Source organism: Cyanistes caeruleus, chromosome 24, assembly GCF_971803275.1.
Source record: "Cyanistes caeruleus chromosome 24, bCyaCae1.hap1.1, whole genome shotgun sequence".
Lineage (NCBI taxonomy): Eukaryota > Metazoa > Chordata > Aves > Passeriformes > Paridae > Cyanistes > Cyanistes caeruleus.
The window spans coordinates 4,452,059-4,472,490 of record NC_141724.1 but is presented as its reverse complement, the minus strand read 5'-3'; the positions used below and the strand labels follow the sequence as shown (position 1 = coordinate 4,472,490).

Below are 20,432 nucleotides of genomic sequence, written 5' to 3'. Positions count from 1 at the left end.
CCCTCGGGAAGATTTCCGGAGCAGCAGCTCTGTTTTCAGCTGGAATGATGTTCAGCCAAGCTGTCTCCTGGATAAAAATTTTCCTGTTATGGAGCTCAGTTTGCAAGCAGAACACTTCAGGGCTGTTTTATTTCTCTTTCTTTAAACTCTCCATGCTGTAATTTCCTGTGACTGGGAGAGAACCAGACCACGTCCCTGCATTTCTCCTGAGCCCACATGCCTGAATCAGTCTGGTATTGATCAGGAATTACCTGGCTCCGATTTTCAGCACCCCATCTTACTGATAAATGGATGAGGAGCTTGCAGGCTGCTTCCCAGCTCTTGTCCACATCCTTCCACAAACAAGTCAATTCCAGAGGGTGAGGAGGAGTTTCACAATCTATTTTATTCCATAAAATGAAAAGCCACATCCATGGGGGTCAGTTTGGCCAGCTCCAGCTTGGAGATCTTTCTACTGGAGATTGCCCAGGGCTGAGTCCAAGCACCATTCCTGCTCATGATTCACCTGGAATCAGCATTGATGTACGACCTCTTTCAGACACAGCCAGAAGATGGGAAAGCCAAACTCCAGGAAAAATCTTCACATGAAATGTGATTCAGGACTGAGACTTTTATCCAAGTTCAGATCCCTTCTGGGATTTGGGACATGTTCAAACCTAATAGGAAAGAGGTACAAGAAAAAGATGCAGGAAACAGATAAACCAAAATCCCATTACCAGAGTGGGGGCAGGAGATCTGGAACCAAATTTTTCATCCACTTTTCTTATCAGTGCTGGGACAGAAGGAGGAAGCTGGCAGGAAATGCAGTCCTGGGGCAGAGCACCCAGTGCTGGGGTTGTCATCTTCAGGCCAGCAATGCTGGGGGGAAAAAGCAGAACTAAACCCATGGGAACACAGTAGGGGATAAGCAGCTTCTGTGCCAGAAATTGCTTCAGACAGAAAAAACCCGAGAGAGAGGCATTCCCCACATGGAGCCACAAGGTGCAGAGGGCAACAACAGGTTCAGAAGGTGGGGGCCAAAGCACCTGAGTTCCTTGGGAAGACACAGGCTGAGACTGGACATGGGGAAAACTCTCCTCTGCAAGAGGCTGGGACAATCTCAAACACGTGTCCAGGGGGGTTGGGAATCACATCCCTTGGAGGTCTTCTAGGCTTGGCCAGCCAAAGCCACAGCCAACCTGCCCTGGTGTAGGAGGCCACAAAGTCCCTTGGAGCCAACAACCATCCACAAGCCATCAACCAGCCACAAGGGCATGAAAACACAGCAGCTGCAGATCTGATCCATGATGGTGGTGTGGAGGGAAGAATCTGAACCATGGCAGGGGTGTTGAGGGGAACACCTGGATCATGGCAGGGGTGTTGAGGGTAGCACCTGGATCATGGCAGGAGTGTTGAGGGGAACACCTGGATCATGGCAGGAGTGTTAAGGGCAGCCATTGCTCCCTGCCCCAGCCAACACATGGCATCAGTGGAAACCTCTCAGCCCAGTTCTGCAGCTCCTCTGATCCAAGAGGGTGGTGGGCACCAGCCCCCAAAGCAAATCCTCTTTTCCTCCAGCTCTGGGCGTGGTTTTAGCTGCTTCCCCCAGCAGATGAGCAATGTGCAATGCCCCGTCCCAAACACCTGCACATGTGGGGCTGCTAAAGGGTGGCTGATGCTCTTCAGGGAATGAAGCACCTGGAAACCTCTGGGAAAGCCCACATGAGGCACCTGTCTGTGTTTCACAGCCCCTGAGCTCCAGCCATGCCAAAAGTCACTGGCAGCTGTGTGCTGTCCCTCACACCCCACACCAAACTCCCTGGCACAAGCAGTGGTTATTCCATTGTTTACTGACAGGGATGGGTTCCTGTTCCAGGAAAGCTGCAGGTTTACAGCCCTCCTGCCTGTTTGTCACAGGGAAAGACAGGTATTTCTCCAGGAGGTACACAAAAGCTTCCAAGGAGCGTGGACAAAGCTCATCATTCCAACCCATCCTTGCAAAGGTGCCCTTGGATTGTCACCCCCCAGGACCCCTCTGGAGCTGCTCAGGGAGACACAAGGGGTGTTGAGGACTTTTGGCAGCTTCCCAGCCAGGAAAGGAAATCCCCAGCCAAGCCCAGAGTAATCTTTAGTCATCACAGGAAAAACAGGGAAGAGAGGTCACCTCACACACTCCCTGCGAGCACAGCACAAGAACCAGGGCCACCAGCTGTCACCTACTCCAACAAAAAAAAACCCAAGTGGAAGAAGCAGTGGGATCCTCAGGAGCCATCAGGGCTGGTTCTGTTGCAAAAAAGTGGAGTGGAAAGAGGAGATCAAGAAAAATGCACCCATGGGTGCATATCCCAGGAGTGGCACAGGGCCTGGATGTTACAGTTCCCAAGGAAGGAGATCTGCTGTCCCACCAAAGCTGAAGGATTTCACCCTGAGAAAGATTTGGTTTGGCTCTTCCCTGGAATAAAAAGCATTCTTTGTGGAGGGAAGGATGAGGTTTGGGGGCTTCACTGCACCTTCCTACTCTGGAGCATTCCCAGGCTGCAGCTTGCTGGGTGCTGGGTAAGCTTTAACCCCCTCCTCTCTTAGCAGGGATTGTGGCCTCCCTTCCTAGCCAGGATCTCCCCCAGGCTGTGACCTCACACTCCCTAGAGCTCCTCGTTTCCTTCTCCTCCACCACTCAAATTGTCAAGCACCTCTGTTCTGCCAATGAGCTGGTGATTTTTTTGGAAGTGAATCTCTCAGCCGGTTTCCCAGAGATGTTGTACTGCTGAAACTTTGCCATCTAGCCACCACCCATCCCACCACTGTCCCTTCCTGCCTACTGCCCACTAGCATCTCCAGGCTGCAGCTGTTAGGTAGTTGTGCAGGACCAAGACCAGTTACAGCCAAAGGGACTGTAGTTTCAGGCTGCCAGGAGCCAGTTGTTGTGGAAATCTCATGGTGCAACCACGTGTTTGTGCTGTGCTCACCCATCAGCTGCTGAGCAGCTCCGACTGCTGACCTCTTGCTTAGGAGCCAAAAGATGTTGGGGATGAAATCTGGGTGCCCACAGGAGCTGGTTTTAAATGAGGAAAGTTTGGATTTCCCACATTCAGACCATCAAACAGCACGAAGTGAGATTTTCAGTCTTACAGTCAGCATTTTATTTCCTCTGCAGAAAGCCAAGTGAAAATAGCAGTGGGTATTTTCTGTTTTCATACACGCTCTGTTTCTGTTCACACAGACTCTGTTCATTTCAGGTATTCCTGCTTCAAACTCAAAGCAAATAATCACAAATCTGACCATGAGTGAGGTCATATTTGTTACTTTTCACATTATTTAATCACAAAATTAATTACAGAAGTTGTTACCTGGAGGGAAGGGAATTGAAGTGAATACCAGCTATGGGCAACCTTGGAGCCTGGAGCTTCAGCCAGGCCTGATCCAGGCAGGTATTTCAGCACACTCCTAACCTTAATCCCAGGAGCAACCTCACAGGAGACAGTGAGGTTCCAGCATGCACCATATTTGCAGTGCCAGTCCATGTTCAGGCTGGGGAAATGGCTCAGGTCCAGAGCAGGATGCTCACAGCTGGGGACAGCACTCACTGCCAAAGCAGAGCAGCAGATGCTCAGCCTGGAGCTTGTGCTCTGCTCAGCTCAGCACATCTCGCTGGAAGATCAGAGGGATCTTTTACACAAGTTTAGACTTTAAAGACAAGCATCAAAATTTCAGAGCAAAAATATCACATTCCCTCCCGAAGGGCAGGAGAGGAACCAGCAGGAGAGCAGCCCACACATCCACCTGTGCTTTTGGGGCTGGGGGACAGCTTCCAGCTGTGTTTTGCTAATGAAGCCCCAGAGATCTCAGCTTTGATTCACAGCAGGGTTTGAAATCCAGGCCAGCTCTGTGGCCTTCTGTCCAGGAGAGGCAAGAGACACCAGCACTGCCCAGCACAGCATGAGTCTCTCTGCAATGCACTGAAGTGAAGTCGCCAAAGATTTACTGTGGTGAAACCTCCAGTGGGTCTTCCTTCAAATCTTCATGGTCCTCATTCTCTAGCTGCTCCAGTTTTCTGGATTTCTCATGGACAACCTCCCCAGGAGTCTTCAAAAACCTGAAATACGTTTTTGTGATGACTTTAAGGGCATGTCCAAACCCAGCCCCAAAGCAGGCTGTAAATTCCTCTTTGCCCTCAACAAGGCCAGGCTGGACGGGGCTTGGAGCAGCCTGGGAGAGTGGAAGGTGTCCCTGCCCATGGCACGGGGTGGAATGAGATGAGCTTTAAGATCCCTTCCAACCCAAACCATTCCATGATTCTGCAATCAGCTGAGTTCTGGAGCTCAGCGGGGATTTGCCATCTTTGGGCTTTGCTGAGAATCCCAGGAAGCTCTGAGGTCCAGCTGGCACAGGACAGAGCCTGGACACAAACCCACTGGGGTATGTGCACGGGAGGATGTTGCTGGATGAAGCAGCTGCCAACATTGGAGCTCATCACTTTTCCCTGCCCTATCCATGCTGTCCCAGGCAGCTCATCCTTCTGTTCTGATTCACCTCACCTGAACAACAGCTTCTGCCCTGGCTCCTTTTTGATGATGTTCAGTTTGTAGTAGTGTCTGAGTGCTCGTGACATCTTCTCATAGGTCATGTTCATCCGGTTCTGCAAGGAGAAAAGAATTGCGGGGTGTTGAGCAAAAGCGAGCAACAATACTTGGGTTGGGTCTGCGTGCAGCAGGGCCACACGTGGGACATTTAAGGTGGTTCGGGGCATTTGGCACACTGTAGTGTGTGTCCCTAACCCAGACTGGCTTCATGCTTTGCCTTCCAAGGGATGAGAAAGTCCCTCTTTAACCACCAGGCTGGCAGCTCTCACTAAGCCTGCACCCCCTGTGTCCCCCTCCCCAGCCCCTGGGCCATCAGCTCCAGGGAACAGGTCATGAAAGGCACATGCAGAAGCCCAGGGATGACAAATTCATTCTCAGGGATGACAAATTCGCTCTCAGTTGCATTTACCTTGTGGTTGCCCCAGAGCTGGGCAAGCCCATTTGGGTTGACGATGCGGAACACCTTGGCTTCCCTGTCCTCCCACCTGATGTAGGGCTCGTAGCGGCGGTCGGACAGGAGCTGGTACACGTATTCCCACAGCAGCCTGCAGTCTGAGCACGGGGGAACTGCTGGTCACAGAGCTCCCACCGTGCTCAGCAGCAGGATTGCACATTTAGCAGTGACAATAAACATGAGAAGAACCCAGAGCTCACACAGGGCACTTTTACTGTGAAATCTCAGAGCAGTTACAATTTTTCAGGTGGGGAAACTGAGCTGCAAAAACATGGAATGAAGGGAAAGGAGACAGATGGGCAGACAGGACAAAGCACCATCTCATTTCCCCAAGGAGCAAGGCTATAAATTCATAATTACCTGCAATTTTCCCATCTACTGGGGCTGACAAGGTAGCAGGAAAAGAGCAGATGGCACCTGGCCTGCAGCTACTCTCTGAGCTGTGGTGGGAGAGGTTCAGTGGCTGTGTGTGGCTGTGGAACAGGGGCTGCTCTGCACAGCCCAGCCACGAGGAAACAACTGGAGCAGTCTCAGCACTGCAGTCTGCACCTGCAAAAAAAACCCTAATAAACACCCTGTGGCTCGTTTTGCAGGTCCCAGACCTTGCGAAGCCCTGAAATAGGAGGGGAGGGACAGCTCAGGGTGGTTATCAGCCTGGGACCAGCCCAGGCAGAGGAGGAGGAGGGTGCTGAGGAAAGTCTGGGATTTTCCTAAGGCTGGAGCAGCAGAAAGTCCAGGAGGGTTAGAGAAGATGGCAGGTAGGGTAAAGGTCAGATGTAGAAGAAAAACTGGAATAGGAAAATGGCCCGGAGCACAGGAACCCCTGGTAAATTGTTGTGGGGACTTAATGTGTTAATTACCTTGCACATGGAACAGCAGAAGAGCCCAGGAAAGTGCTCCCAGATCCACCTCCACACACATCCAGCCTCTGACACCAATTCAACCCCACTCCTACCTGAGACCCCCAAGGGCACAAAGAAGCCTCACTGGCTCCCACCAACCTCACCTGGGCTCTGTCCCCACCTCACCCTCTGACCCAGAAGCTCTGTGTAAGCTCAGCCCCGGCACCTCAGCCCTATCCCAGTTATGTTGCAGGATTAGTCTCCAGCAGGGCTGTGCCTCAGCCTGGCTTTGACCCCCCCTGATCCAAATCTCAGTCTGCAGGCAGGCTTTTTAGGGAAGTCATAGTCTTGCCAGTTTGCCACAGACCCCCTGGTGCTGCCTAGCACTGGTTCTGACCTGCTGCATCACAACAAACCTCCCAGATGACCTGGACTTTGCTGGGCCTGGTTGACTTTCTCAAGTGGTGTGGGATGGTTTCAGCAGGCTGAGCTCCAAGCCCCAGGGCTGTGCAACCCACTGGGGCTGCAGGCAGGTTCTGCCTGCTGCACACCGCCTTTCTCCCAGGATATTTTTCTCCCATCATACCTTCCTCCGTGCTCCTGGCTGTCCTGAAGGGTGAGTTCAGCAAGGGGCTGCACACTAGAGCTCTTCTCTGGGTCTTAATGAACTGGAGTATTTCATAAAGCACATCCCCTGCAGGGAAGGAAACTCTGCTCAGATGACTTTGGATAATGGTTCCCCTCAGGTAAGGTTGCTGAGAGTCTGAACTACACTATGGGGTTATTCCCCATCCCAGAGTATTTGCAGTTCAGATGCACCAGAGGAAGGAAGAGTTGTCCTCATCTCCAGCACTAAACTTGGTCTGCTGGGACCCACCGAGCCCTCTCAGCAGAGCACACCTTGTGCTGGGATGATGCTCACAGACCCCTTGCCCTGGGTCTAACCTGAGCTCGGAGCTCGGTGTCTGAAGTCATCCTTGGTGAGGATGCACAAGGCTTTGCCATTCATTTCAAACTTGCTCTCGTCAGTGGGCCGCAGGGAATATTCCTCCTCAGCCCATCGTAGCCAGTGGATCACATCATCCTTGCTCCACAGGGAGGGCTGGATTCCTGAAATCAGGAGCAGCCTCTGAAACAACTCTGTTCTCAAAACTGCTGAGTGGCAGGTGGGGCTTCTTCTCCATCACATAACTTTCCCTCTGTATTAAGCACTCACGGGTCAAAAACACCGCAAAGACAGAAAATGAACCCTGACAAAGCCTTGTCCCCCTTGCCAGCAGGGAATGGGCCCTGGGTTGGACACCATGGCTGTACCCACCCTGTCCCGCCCCATGGGAACTCCTTTTTGAGCAGCATTGAATTGCTTAACCTCTACTCACTCAGACTCCCAGGAAGCCTGAAGATCTCCCCAGTGCTGATGGGTGAGGGTCTGGCCTGGGATGGGGCTGGTAACGACACTGCCACCACAGGGCTGGAAGAGCTGATGGGCACTTTGCCCTGGGGAAGAGATCAGATACATCAGTGGGGGGAAATTCCCAGCTCTGGTCCTGACTTTTCTTTGGAGACACCTCCACCTGCTCCAGTATTCCCTAACTGGTTTCTCATAGTTCCTCATGTGCTGTCTGCAGGGTTTTCCTCATGCTTTTCCTCATCCCAGCCCCAGGATGAGTCCCTGGCTGCCCAAGTCAGCACTAATAGACAGAGATCCCTCTCTTTTTCCAGCTCTTTAGCAGAGGAACCTGCCCTCAGTCAGGCTCTGGAGGGGTTTATCCATCCCCACTCCCCATGGCTGCAGGGAAATGGGAGATGGAGTTAAGATTGGCAGAGCCTGCAGTTTCTGTGCTGGCTCCCTGTTCCTGCAGGATCCTCTGATGCTCAATGGATGCTCAAGGTTTTAGGAGAGCACTTCAGTTCTTTAGAGCTGTGAAAATAAAGCTGGCAGTAGGACTTTGATTTTGTCTTGAAAACACCACAGAGAGAGAGATCTTACTCCATCCCCGGTGATCATTTGGGCATAAGTGGAAATGGCCACCCCATGGTTTAGGGAGATGCAAGCTCCTCTTGCTCACTGTCCATGGAGTTCTGGCCCCTCAAGAATTACTTTTCCCCCTCAGCCAGGGCATGTGAGCCAGACAGGAGCTCAGATCCTGCTTCCAGCCACATCTAGATCTTGAAATATTACTGGCAGCCAAGCAGATAATGTTTCCCCTTAAAAACCTATTAACGTGAATCCCAGCAATTTCCCAGCTTCACTCACTGGAAAATAACAATTTTGCTGTCAAATGGTATTTTCTGAAGCAGTTACCAGCTCTGAGCACTTCAGGCTCAGGCAGGCTTTTGCAGGTGATTTAGAGCAGCCACCCCTCCACTGTGTGTGCAGGCAGAGGAGCTGAGCTCTCCGAAAATGAGGGGTGAGGAGATGGGACTTGGACACAAATGCAAAGCTGAAGCTCCCAAAATCAGGAGAACAGGAGACAGGAGCAATAGTGCACCACTCCAGGGAAAAATGCTTCCCTGGGAGTTACAGCAGGAGGAAGGTAGCAGACTGGTGAGGGGCTTTCTTTGGCAGAAGGACAATTTGGTGGCCACTGGCTGTCACTGGGTTGGATTTAGCAAAGCAGGCAGCTGCATGACACTGAATGAGAACAGTGAGACTCCAAAATAAACTCTGAGCAGGCTTGGCAGCAATATGAACCATCTTTCAGATTCACTCTAAGCATTAAGCTATGGGGAAAATAAAAGTGAAAGAAATTAGCAGTGTATTTTGTCTAGAACTATCTAAAAGCTATTTTAATTTTCTCCCTTCGGTGTGACTCTTTAACCAATGAGATTTATAGTAAAATCAGAACAAATTTGGTATTTTTTTGCTCCTAAAGATTTCTAGGCTTTGAGATACGTTCTTAATTTTTATTACACTAATTTTATGTTCTTGTTTTTACTCCTGCTTAGCTGCTTTCAAACTTTTCTGAAAATCTGAGATGGCTTTTCTTTGCTTCAAGAGGAAATACTGTCCTTGGGGGCGTTCGGGTGGGAATGTGAGAAAAAGGGGGGCGAAAAGGAAAAGGAACCCGCAGATGTGTGACAGCAGCTTTTTGCCCAGAACCAAACGAGGGGCACAGAGGCTCCCGGCTGCTTTGGGAGGCGTTTGGAGGTGGGGAATGGGGTCACCCCCCAGGGCATGAACTGAGGAGGGCAGATCCCCAGGGGACGCGGAGGGAGGGCGAGCCCGGCCGGCTCCTACCTGCATGGCCGCTGGCCGGGGGCGGCCGAGCCCCGGAGCGCTCAGGTCCCGTCCCCGCGGCCGCTGCGGCGCGATCCTCGCCAAAAACGAAATCGAAACCAGCCGGAGCCCCGGGAGGCCGGAGAGAGCCGGGACAGCGCCGGGGCCGGCTCGGGCAGGGAACCGTGACCCGCGGCTCGCCCCGCGCCGGGACAGCACCGGGATAGCACCGGTACGGCACCGGGACATCACCGGGACAGCACCGGTACAGCACCGGTACGGCACCGGGACAGCACCGGGACATCACCGGTACGGCACCGGTACATCACCGGTAGGGCACCGGGACATCACCGGTACGGCACCGGTACAGCACCGGTACGGCACCGGGACATCACCGGTACAGCACCGGTACAGCACCGGTACATCACCGGGACATCACCGGGACAGCACCGGGACAGCACCGGTACAGCACCGGTACAGCACCGGGACATCACCGGGACATTACCGGGACAGCACCGGGACAGCACCGGGACAGTACCGGGACAGCACCGGGACAGCACCGGGACAGCACCGGGACAGCTCCGGGACAGCACCGGGACAGCACCGGGACAGCACCGGGACAGCACCGGGACAGCGCTCGGAAACCTCCTCCTGCCCGGGTCCCGGGGGCCGACACGCCGCAGGAGGACGGAGGGAGCCCGGGACGCCCGGGAGCAGCTCCAGTTCCGGGCTTCATCCTTTTTCTCCACCGGGAGCGGCCGGGGGAAAGGGAGAAAGGGGAAAGGGGGAAAGGGGGAAAGGGGGATAGGGGAAGGGGGAAGGGGGAAGGGGGAAGGGGGAAGGGGGAAGGGGGAAGGGGGAAAGGGGGAAAGGGGAAAGGGGGAAGGGGGAAGGGGAAAGGGGGAAGGGGGAAGGGGGAAAGGGGGAAAGGGGGAAGGGGGAAGGGGGAAGGGGGAAGGGGGAAGGGGGAAGGGGGAAAGGGGGAAGGGGAAAGGGGGAAAGGGGAAAGGAGAAAGGGGGAAAGGGGGAAAGGGTGAGGGGGGAAAGGGGGAAAGGGGGAAGGGGGAAGGGGGAAGGGGGAAGGGGGAAAGGGGAAGGGGGAAAGGGGAAGGGGGAAAGGGGGAAAGGGGAAGGGGGAAGGGGGAAAGGGGGAAAGGGGGAAGGGGAAGCTGCGCAGCGGTCCCGGAGCAGCGGGAGGTGGGAGCACACCTGGGGGGTGCCCACCTGCCCCGCGCACACCCCGTGAGGTGTGGACACACACGGTGTGGGTGACTGGGAGGGGATTGAATGGGCTTTGACGGGACTGGGAAGGACAAAAATTACACTTCTAGAAACAAAAGAGGCACTGGGAGGGACAAAAAGAACACTTTTACGAACAAAAGGGGCACTGGGAGGGGACTGGGCTAGACTGGGGAGGTAATGGGATGGACTGGGATGGACTGAGAGCGACTGAGGCTTGGAGGGCACTGGGATAGACTGGGATGAGCTGGAAGTGACTGAAAGACTTGGAGGGGATTGAACGGGATTTGGGAGGGATTGGACAGGACTGGGAAGGACTGAGAGGCACTTTTCCGGACAAAAAGGGCACTGGGAGTGGACTGTTAAGGCACTGGGAAGCGCTAGGACAGGATCGGACGGGACTGGGAGGACAAGAAGAGTGTTTTTCCGAACAGCCGGGCAGCGGAAGGGCGGATGGAGCCACTGGGGGGCACTGGCAGAGACTGGGAGGGGACTGGGCTGGACTGGGCGGGCTCCGCTCCCCGCGGTGCTAGCCCCTTTCGCCCCGCCCCCCATGCTCTCTCGTTTCCAATTGGCCAAGTCTAGAAGCCAATCACAGAGTTGGCCCAATCACATGGCTGCGTAGGCGGTGGGTGGGGTTCAGCGGCGGGGCCCCGCCCACTGCCCGCCTGAGGGAGCGGCCGCGGCGGGGACGCGGTGAGTGAGGCCTCGAAGGGCGGGGGGGCGGCCCGGGACCTTGTGGGGCTTATGGGGGCCCTTTCCCGCTCTGCTCTAAGCTTCTGGCGTTCTTCTACACCTTCTCTGTGTTTTGAGGGTGGTTACGGGCCTGGGGGCGCCCGCAGTGCGCTATGTGTCCGGAAAAGGGGGTTGGGGGGGGACTTCCCCGGCCCAGCGGACAGAGAGGAGGGTGCGGGGCCGAGAGGGGCCTGGGGGGGATCACAGGAAACGTGGGGGAGGGGGCTGAGGGGCTCGCTGGGGGTCACAGGGGCTCCGTTGTTGTGAATGGGCTTCGGGAGGCGGCTCGGTGGGTATCTGGGGATCACAGGGGACATGGAAGAGAGTGTGAGGAGATATGGATGAGCGGGCTGGGGGTGTCACAGAGGATGTGGGGCTGAGGGGGTGCCTGGGGGGTCACAGCAGACTCTGCTGACGTGAACGTGTTTTGGAGGGGCCTGGCGGCTGCTCTGAGAGTGTCTGGGGACAGCACGTTGTGTGCACTGGCCAGAGGGGATGGGGGTGCTGCCACCTTTTTAGTGTTTACCTGCAAAGGGGGTCTTTGGAGTGTGTCCTATACTCTGTTTGGCAGGGGGCTGGGACTGTCAACCCTAGGTTAGCACTGCATCCTCGTATCACTGACATGTTCGCCTTTTCCTGGGCTGTGTGTGAGGTCGGGACTGTGGCCAGTATCCTGCGGAGAGGCTGCTGCTGTGCCCACCCCCCCAGAATGGAACCAGCCTTGCCTTGGGGTGCTGGTTGGTCACACACCACCCTCCTACGTGTGTTCTGGGGCTGTAGGCTGGTGCAGCGTTATTCTTAAATACACTTTTAGGCTTGAGCTAGCTTCCATTTCCTCCCTCCTTTCTGGCTCCACTGTGATTTGAAAGGTGCAGGTGTTTCTAAGGGGTTTTCCCCTAAATGGGTGAGTGGGTGAGACCTCAGCCCACCTCTGCTCATAGGCACATTTTTGTGTCAGCTGTGATCCTGCCTGTCTCTGTCCTGCCATCTCAGTGACCCGAGGGTCTTCAGGGAAGGGATGATAATAATGTGAACAGTCTTGGGTATGAGGTTTAATAAGACCAAGGTCCAGGTGCTGCACTGGGCTCAGGTCAACCCCCAGTATCAATCCAGGCTGGGAATGAAGAGCTGGAGAACAGCTGTGGGAGAAGGACTGGGGCATGAGTTGCTTGGACATGCCCTGGTCACATGTGTTGGACCCAGAACTCCTGGAGCCTGGGCTGATCCCCCAGTGTGGGCAGCAGGGGAGGGGGGAATTCTCCCCCTCTGCCCTACTCAGGTGAGACCCCACCTGCAGAGCTGCCTCCAACCCTGGGGTCCAGCACAGGAAGGACATGGAGCTGTTGGAGGAGACCACCAAGATGATTAGAGGGATGGAGCAGCTCTGCTGTGAGGAAAGGCTGAAATTTGAGATTGTTCAGGCTGGAAAAGAGAAGGTTTGGGGTGACTGTACTGTGACCTTCCAGGAGCTGAAGGGAGCCTGCAGAAAGAGAAGCTGTTTACAAGGGCCTGGAGTGACAGGAGAAGGGGGAAGAACTTCACTCTGACAGTACGCTTCGATGGGATATTGGGAAAAAACTCTTCCCTGTGAGGGTGGTGAGACCCTGGCACAGATTGCCCAGATCTGCCCCATCCCTGGAAATGTTCAAGGCCAGGCTGGACAAGCTTGGAGCAACCTGGGATAGTGGGAGGTGTCTCTGCCCATGGCAGGGGGTGGCACTGGATGAGCTTTAAGGTCTCTTCCCACCTAAACCATTCTAGGATTCTATAAACCTGGGAGGCTAAAAACCTGTGTAGGGAGAGTGTTTTGAATTGTTTTGCCAGTGTTGCTACAACCCAAATCATGTTGTAGCTGTAGATTATTGCTTTAAGGCAGAAGGTTCACCTGTGGTCCCTGTGAGAGCATTATCCTCACCTCAGTCCCAATCCTTCCTGCTGGCGTTAGCAGCAGACACAAACGGTTCATTGGAAGGAAGTTGTGTCTGGAAATCAACGGGAAGGCTGAGCTTTCCCTGTTCAGGTGTGTCCTTGTTTATCCTGTGCAGGGGCTGTGAGGCTGCACTGCTCACAGTCACCTGGCTTTGAGGGTTATAAATACCTCAGTGCTCAGTTCTCAGAAGTGTTTTCAGTAATCTGAGCATCAAAACGGTCATTTATTTGGGTCAGGAACTGTGGGTTAATGTGTAGGCAAAACTGCTTGTGACATTTACTATTCTCCAGGCTCAATTTCCATGTGCCTTTATTATTATTCTGTTTAGGGAAGCAGTCATCTTTTGCTAAAATAAATGCACTGTTTATAGCATAACTCTGTATTTACATAATTAACAAATGTTCTTCTGCAAAGCAGCCTGTGCAACAATTGTCTTTATTTTCCATAATAACATTGGTGTTTTGATCTTATGGCTGAAATACAGCACTTTATGTAAACCCAGTGTAGCCTGCGCAGAACATTGTGTCTAGACTTATTTCAGCTTGTCTTAAAGCAAGTAACGACAGGTTAAAGTAAGTTCTGTCATGGAAATAGGCATGTGCTGATTTATTGGTGTTTGTTTCAAGACAGACTAATTTGCAGCACATTAAATGCTTTTTGATATCTTTTGATGCTCTCTTCTGCTGCCAGAATTAAAGGGGATGAGTTTTGTGTTTGATTTGGGCTTGAAAGAAATTATCTTCTTGGTAGGAGTTCATTGCATCATTTTATTTTGGGGAAGCTTTCTGTTTTGTAGTTGCTTTCTATAAATGAGTGGAGTTCAGTGCGCTCAGTCAAGCTGCAAGGGCAGCTAGAAGAAGTTGTAGATGAAAGAACCAAAGTGCTTATTTCTGTCCTTAACAGTGGTGAGAACCAAGTAGCCAAGTCATTTGAGCTGTTTGATGTCAAGTGCATGTAACTACAGGCAGAGAGAGGGAATATGGGGTTTTCTTGGGGTTGTTTATTTTCTGGAAAGGTTTTGACGCAGTTCTTGGAGTGGCAGATAAGAGTAACTCCAGAAGCCTCATCACTGTTTGTGCTAACAGAAATGTATCATGTAAGATCCATCTAGGGTTGCTGGATGTGTCCAGTATAAAATCACTCAAAGTTACACTTTGTTGTCCTGTGCTCCAGAGGTGGCCTTACCTGAGCTCTGCACACCAGTAATCGATATTTGCATCTGCAAAGTATTTTTAACCATCAGACTTGAGAAACTCTCTTACTTCAGCTGATTTGATCTTACTCCAGTCTCTTTGAAGTGCCTTCGTGTTTTGGCATGCTCAGTCCTGCCTTCTCAGAATCCTAGAGGTTTCATAACCAATTGCTTGGAGTTTTCTGTTCAGGATATTGTAACATTTTTTGTGTGGTGACTCACTCTGTCTTCACAGGTCACGAGAAGTAAGAGTTATCGTCACATTTTATTAGTTGATGCTTTCAGCCCTGAGTTTGGGCCATGCCAGGATGTGTTTGTCACTCGACCTCATCTTGAACTCACGCCATGTGCCCATGACAGGCAGTGTTCAGTTCACTGTGTAGCTGTCGGAAGAAGTGTAATACTGTTTAGAAGTCTTGCTTAAATTCTACTTAAACACCTGAAAACCCACAAGTAGAAAATTTGGGTGTAGAGAAAAGTAAATAACCTTTCATCCTGTGTAATGAATTTGCTGAAAGGCTCCAGTGCTGTAGTTAACACCACCTTTGTCCCTCTTTGCCAAAAGCTGTGATCACCAAGGGACATTGGCCAGGCAGTGGGACTGGATTAATAATTGCATCACAGAGTAGCAGAGTCTGTTTGGAAAGTCACTGCACGATGAAAGTCCAACTCAGCAGCCAAATAACTGGGGGAAGGAGCCTTGCAGCAGTCCTGAAGTAGCACCTGTGTGCTCTCTTTGGTGCCTGTGCTTGCCAAAGCCACTGTCAGGAACTCTTCATCCTTCTAGAAAGTCAAATCCTGCCTAATAAATGCAAAGTGAGTCTCCTGAAAGCTTCAGCTTGGGATAGACTCTGGAACTGCTGTGTTCTGCTTGGAGATCACAGAGGAGTTTGTGGATAATGAGCTCTTTTCTTTACAAGAAAAATGCTGAGTTGGTGCCTGCTGATAAAGGTCACTTGAGCTGTCTAAAGGATTTCCTGATTTTTAAATGAGTTTCTTAATAAAAAGTGAATTTAGCTAGAGGATCAGTGCATTACTGGCTAGTTTAACCCACATCCAGACAAGCAGCACAATAAACACCTTTTCTGTGGGGGAAAACATAAAAGAATGGGGAGCCATCAGCATTTTTTTCTTCACTTTATTTATAAATAGCAGAACCAGAGCTAACGTAAAGTTTAGAAATTACCAATTTGGTGTCATTAACATTTTTGTGGAAACATTGTAATTGCAATATCTGTTTTTTGGGGAGACCTGGCCAGGCTGCTGATGAAAGCCACTCTGATTTCAGGTTTCTGATCCCATTGTCCCCTCCAATTCCAACATGACAGTTGGGTAGCGCTGCTGGACTGTCTTTGCCAAGGTTGGTACAATTTTGGGTTTCTGGCTTTTGGATGGCCTTGCCATGTGAATTATTCACTGAACACCCACCCTGCTGTGAGCCATGACCAGTGCAGAGAAGCTGGGACTTGTAATCCAGGCAGTGGGGAGGGGATGTGTTTTGGGAGTGCTACAGCGGGCAATGATTACAGGTACTGAAGTAGCTAAAGTCCTGGGACCTGTGACTATGTTACAGGAGTCCCTGTGTTACTCCATCAGTTTTCAGGACCATTTCTCCTCCTGTGTCTTGCTAGAGTTCTAATTTGCAGTCACAATGTGTTCTCCAGCCTCAGCAGAGACTTCAGACTGGCCCCTGTCGGCTTTGGATCCACTTTTTGGAGCACCAAAGAGGACTAAGGGCTTTTGAAGGGCAGCTGGTCCATAAGCATAGGCCTGAAACTGAGAAGGAAAATTAATGTCTGTTAGTGTTGGAAGCAGCATGAACATTGTAGTTGCTGAAGCTCAGCATTCAGTAATTTCTTCTGCAATTTGCAATTGTTTTTTTCTTGCTGCCCTCAGAACAACCTCAAATGTGTTATGTGCAGCTATTAAAAATGGTGTTAATCCATGGATTGCTCCTGGGAGCATGAATGTTCAGCCATTGCTTTGGTTTTGCTACTAAACACACAAATGTAGAAATACCCCTGTGAACTATAAAATGTAACAGTCGTATGTATCCCACTGTCAGTGTGACTGAGAATTACTCAGCTTTTTACTGCGAGAATAAAAAGCTGTCTGAGATTCAGTACAGAAATAGCCAAATGAAACAATAAGAAGGAGGTGATGGAAATGGACTAAAGATAGAGAAATGAAAGTGCAGCTCTGTGTCAGGTCTGCCTATCTATGCAATTTGTGAACAAATAGTCTAGATTAGAGTGTATTAGTCAGTCCTGCTTTCAGTGGCAACAGCGTGTGTTCCAAGAACTGGGAAATGAATGCATTTCCCAGCCAGCTCCCGTAAAACAGTGCTATGGCCCTGACCTGTGTTGGGTGTCAGAGTTTAGTCCATTGAATCAGGAAGTTTTTCAGAAGGAAGCAGAACTTGGCAGACACAGAACCAGGAGAACTGACCCTTGTGACAGCAGTGAGAGGTGGTGTGCAAGTCTTAATGATTGCTGCTGCCACATGATTTGTATTCAAAGTTTTGGCTAGGTAGCTTTGCAAAACACATGAGGAAGATAAAAGTAACAAGGCCATGTTTAATAAAAGAGGGGGTTTTGATACATGTAATTCCTGGACCAGAAAGCATAGCTGAGTCCCTTAGAGCCCAACCCTGTGGCTCACTGTGCTGGAATAGCAGCTGGTCACATTTCCTTAAATTAATCTGTGAGTCCACGTGATGCCACTGGATGTCCTGTAAACTGTCAGGATTAAGCATTTGCCCCAGTTTGAGTGATATGCTCAGTTTAATAACCGTTCACATTATTTTTCTGTAACTGGTGCCTGTTTTATAACTGAATGACTGCAGTTCTCAGGTTATTTGGGTAACTCAGATAAATTGGAGTGAGAGGTCCACAAAAGATGTGAGTAGGGAAAAGGCAGGAAGAGAGAAACTGATGGCAGCCGCAGCAGAGTTTCTGGATGGTCTGGAGATGAGCAGGGTGGGTTTTCCAAGTCCCTCATTTCATGTGCTCAGTGTCATCTGGTAGTTCAACATGCCTGGAACAAACAGAGGAAAACAGAATAAGGAGGCATTAACATCCATGAAAGTGAGCTCATTTCTTCTTCCTCTGGACAAGTGGATTAAAAATTGTGGTGTTACGTAATCTCTACCCACAGAAAAGCTTCCGTCTGTCTGGAATGTTATCTGCTGTGGCAGTTGGTGGTTATGAATGAGTCCCCTAATCCATTGACAGAAATGTTCCAGCAAGCACTCGCAGACTTCCCTGTAGTCTAATGCTTGCTGAGAAGCCCTTGGTCCGATGTCAGGGGCTGATACAGGCTCAGGAGATGGATGTGTACATAGCAAAGGCCTTTAAACTGACAGGGGTTTTGGAAAACAAGACTTTACTGCCTGTGTTGGGAAAGGAATCCAACTAAGGAATAGAAAAGAAATAGAGATTATTAAAATCTCAGGGTTTGATTTGCTGTTAAAATTCAGTTTCTTAAATCCATGGAGTTTCTCTTGTATATATGAGCACAACCTGGCCTTTTTCTGTAGGATCTAGTTCTTCTTTTCCCTTTCAGACTAAGTTACAAATACGGAAAGTCCTAAGATTATTCAGTCATGTGCAAATCAGATGATTCAGGTAGATTTAAGAAGTGGCTCAGCTTTATCATAAAGTACCGAAAGACCATAAGGTTTGGCCCATATCCAGGCTTTGCTGAGATCCATCCTAAGCATGTGTAAATTAGCTAATGTTTGAGTCACTTGGGACAGGCAGGTTTTAGCTTTTACTCTAAATGCTGCTGATCTCTGGACTCAGCTGTGCTGCCCATCGATTTCAAAGCTCCCTTTGAGTGCGGTCGAAACCACTGATTTGGATGCTTCACTAATGGAGAACAATATTGATCATGAGCATTTCTTGGGCACATGGAAGAGGAGCTTTCTCATTCCCAGCATTCTCTCCTGTTTTACATCCAGTAATGGGGCTGGAGCGTGTCTGCCCCTGTCCCTGCTTGGGGTGGGGCTGTGGTGAGATGGGAAGAGCACTGTGACAGCGGTGCCACTGCTCCCGGTGTTCTGGGGGTGGAAGTCCCCTCGCAGGGCTGAACAAGGTGGCTCTCAGAAAGACCAGAATGGGTGCGTTTGATGCAAGGAGCTGGGCTTATGTGCAGTTTTGCTGTCAGGCCCAAGGAGTGATAAACAGCTGGGTTAGAGGAGGTCAGCTAGGGATTCTCTGCACAAGATACTGAAGTGAAACCAGTCTAAGGATTTCTGTTACCTTGTGCTGGCCAAGCAAAGGGGAAACTGGGTTTGTTTATTGATAATTATAAAGCTGTGGAGAGCTTTGTGCATTAGCACTGTGCTATATTTACCTGGTGTCCCATCTGTCAAATGTCCCTATTACAAAATATTCTTTGCCAAGATCATGGGTCTCTCCTTTTTAAAGTTGGTTTTGAAAATCAATTGTTTTCAGAAAACTGGTTAATATGCCAAGGCTGTGTGTCTTGACTTTGTGCTGTTAAGTCATTCCAAAAGCATTTTAAAGGTGTTATGAACAGCTATGGGAAATACCACTTCACCACTTGGAGAGTGGAATTATTGCATTTCTGAGAGGTGAAACAATTCTTAATGCAGAAAATAGAGTGTTCTCCAGCCTCTCACCCTATGTGCTGCAGACATTTAGTGCTATCTTTAATTAGAAGGCTGTCACAGCTGAAGTAAAAATAACAACTCAAAACAAAACCTCCTGTGAACCAGACTGAGAGCCATGAGCCTTAAAGGCTTTACTTCTGGAGCAGCTGGAGCCCTGACAAGGAGCATTCCAGCCCCTCGTGCTGCCCAGGCTGTGTCTGGCACATGGGGCTGGAGGAAACGTTCCGCTGCTGGGACTTCTGCTTATGGGAGAGGTGCTCCAGGTTTAGCAGTGAGAGGTGATTGATGTCTTGTGTCTTCAGCCAGACTGACAAAAGCCACCTCATTTCAGGCAGGCCATGTTAAGAGCTCTGAAATGTCACAGTGTGGTAACCTCTGGTCAGGACTGAGTTGAAATCCTCAGGTTAGAGGGAGCTGCTTTTGGGACATTTATAAACCCTTTAATTAGCAGCCTCTGCAGGAAAACCTATCTTCTTGTTAAGGATTTATTAAAACCACACATAAGCTCTGCTGCTGGAAGATGCGAATTAATTTGAGAATCTCTTGGATTATTCAGCAGAAGAGTGAATATTCCTCACAAGGACAGGCTTTGAAGACCATTTCCTTGAAATAAGTAACTTGTAAAAAGTCCTGGCATTTCTTTTGCATCTTATCTTTGAGATAGGCACACAACAAGCTACAGTTTTGACTAGAATATTGCTAGGTTCTTGCTTGCCAAGGTAAAAACAAGCCAGAGAGGTCTGTTCTGGAACATACTTCAATTTTAGAACTTTCCTGTTTCAATAGTGACCTTATCCAGTACCCAAATGGGCACCTTCCCTCAGCACAAACACCTCATTATGTGTGTTGAAATAGGCATCTTTGCTTTTTCAATTTTATAATTTTTTCGGTGGTATTTTCCTTTTTTTACTCCCTCAAAATATGGCTCCAGTTCCTGGCTAATTTTGCTGTAACACAGCACTAGCCAAATATTTTTCTAGAAGAAATAATGTAATGGAATATTCTTAGAAAGTGTTATAACTATGCTTGACATGTAAAATATTTATCCAGGCATGTAAACAAAGCAAGAGGTGACTTGCCAATGTCCCCTTGTAAACCTTGGCTGGTTTGAAATCATGAACTGTTTTTCAGTTCTTGAAAATAAGGTATCAGGTTCTCTGCTGACATGAATTGCCAGAGTGCTAATGGTTGGCCTCACCTAGATGAAATTGTAGCCCCTGCTCTTGCCTTCCTCAAAATAAATCAGGAGGTGTTTTCAAAGAGCTGTAATTGTGCTAAATAAAACTCCTGTGTTTATTTTGGTTTCGGATTACTCAGTATTACTAGCAGTTAGTAATGCAGCTGCACCATGAAAGGAGCCTTATGTTTGTTTTGCTTTTTCTTATTGTCTGTATCTTAATGAGAATTAAACCATGTGTCTGGTTTAGAGAACTCGGTTCTTTCTAAGGACAACACTGATAATATTCCCTTTGTGCCTTAGCTCAGAGGAGCATCTCTGTCCTTCCGTAGGAAAATTCAGCTTTATCAGAGCAGGCTTGCAGCACCTGTTGTGGTGAGATAGGGCAGTGCCCGTGGGGATGGCAGATAATGCCCCTGGCAGGGACCCACTGCCAGCCTGAGCCACC

At 50.1% G+C, this 20,432-nt stretch overlaps 2 protein-coding genes across 10 annotated transcripts in view; one reads left to right on the top strand and one right to left on the bottom strand.

Annotated features, from left to right (window-relative positions):
* Nucleotides 1-3,095: 3,095 nt before the first annotated feature.
* ETV7 (ETS variant transcription factor 7) lies at nt 3,096-9,184 on the bottom strand. The gene is made up of 8 exons (XM_086861998.1): nt 9,097-9,184; nt 7,235-7,352; nt 6,801-6,965; nt 6,442-6,549; nt 5,374-5,562; nt 4,969-5,111; nt 4,515-4,615; nt 3,096-4,072 (listed from the first exon to the last, which is right to left on the bottom strand). The coding sequence occupies exons 1-8, from the start codon at nt 9,100-9,102 to the stop codon at nt 3,958-3,960; spliced, it is 945 nt and encodes a 314-aa protein (XP_086718124.1). The 5' UTR covers nt 9,103-9,184; the 3' UTR covers nt 3,096-3,957.
* Nucleotides 9,185-10,869: 1,685 nt separating this feature from the next.
* Nucleotides 10,870-20,432, top strand: part of KCTD20 (potassium channel tetramerization domain containing 20) — a 29,684-nt gene continuing 20,121 nt past the window's right edge. For 2 of the 9 annotated variants that reach the window (XM_086862248.1, XM_086862241.1), the window contains exons 1-2: nt 10,944-11,010; nt 15,460-15,531. The gene's annotated coding sequence lies outside the window, so the exon portion shown is untranslated. The other 7 variants (XM_086862250.1, XM_086862243.1, XM_086862240.1 and 4 more) reach the window with 7 other exon arrangements.

Excerpts from the sequence above, each read along its gene's own strand:
- ETV7 (XM_086861998.1), bottom strand. Across the intron at positions 6,966-7,234 it reads CAGGCTTCCTGGGAGTCTGA|GAATCCAGCCCTCCCTGTGG; the intron begins GTGAGTAGAGGT and ends TCCTGATTTCAG. Across the intron at positions 4,073-4,514 it reads GGGCAGAAGCTGTTGTTCAG|GTTTTTGAAGACTCCTGGGG; the intron begins GTGAGGTGAATC and ends AACGTATTTCAG.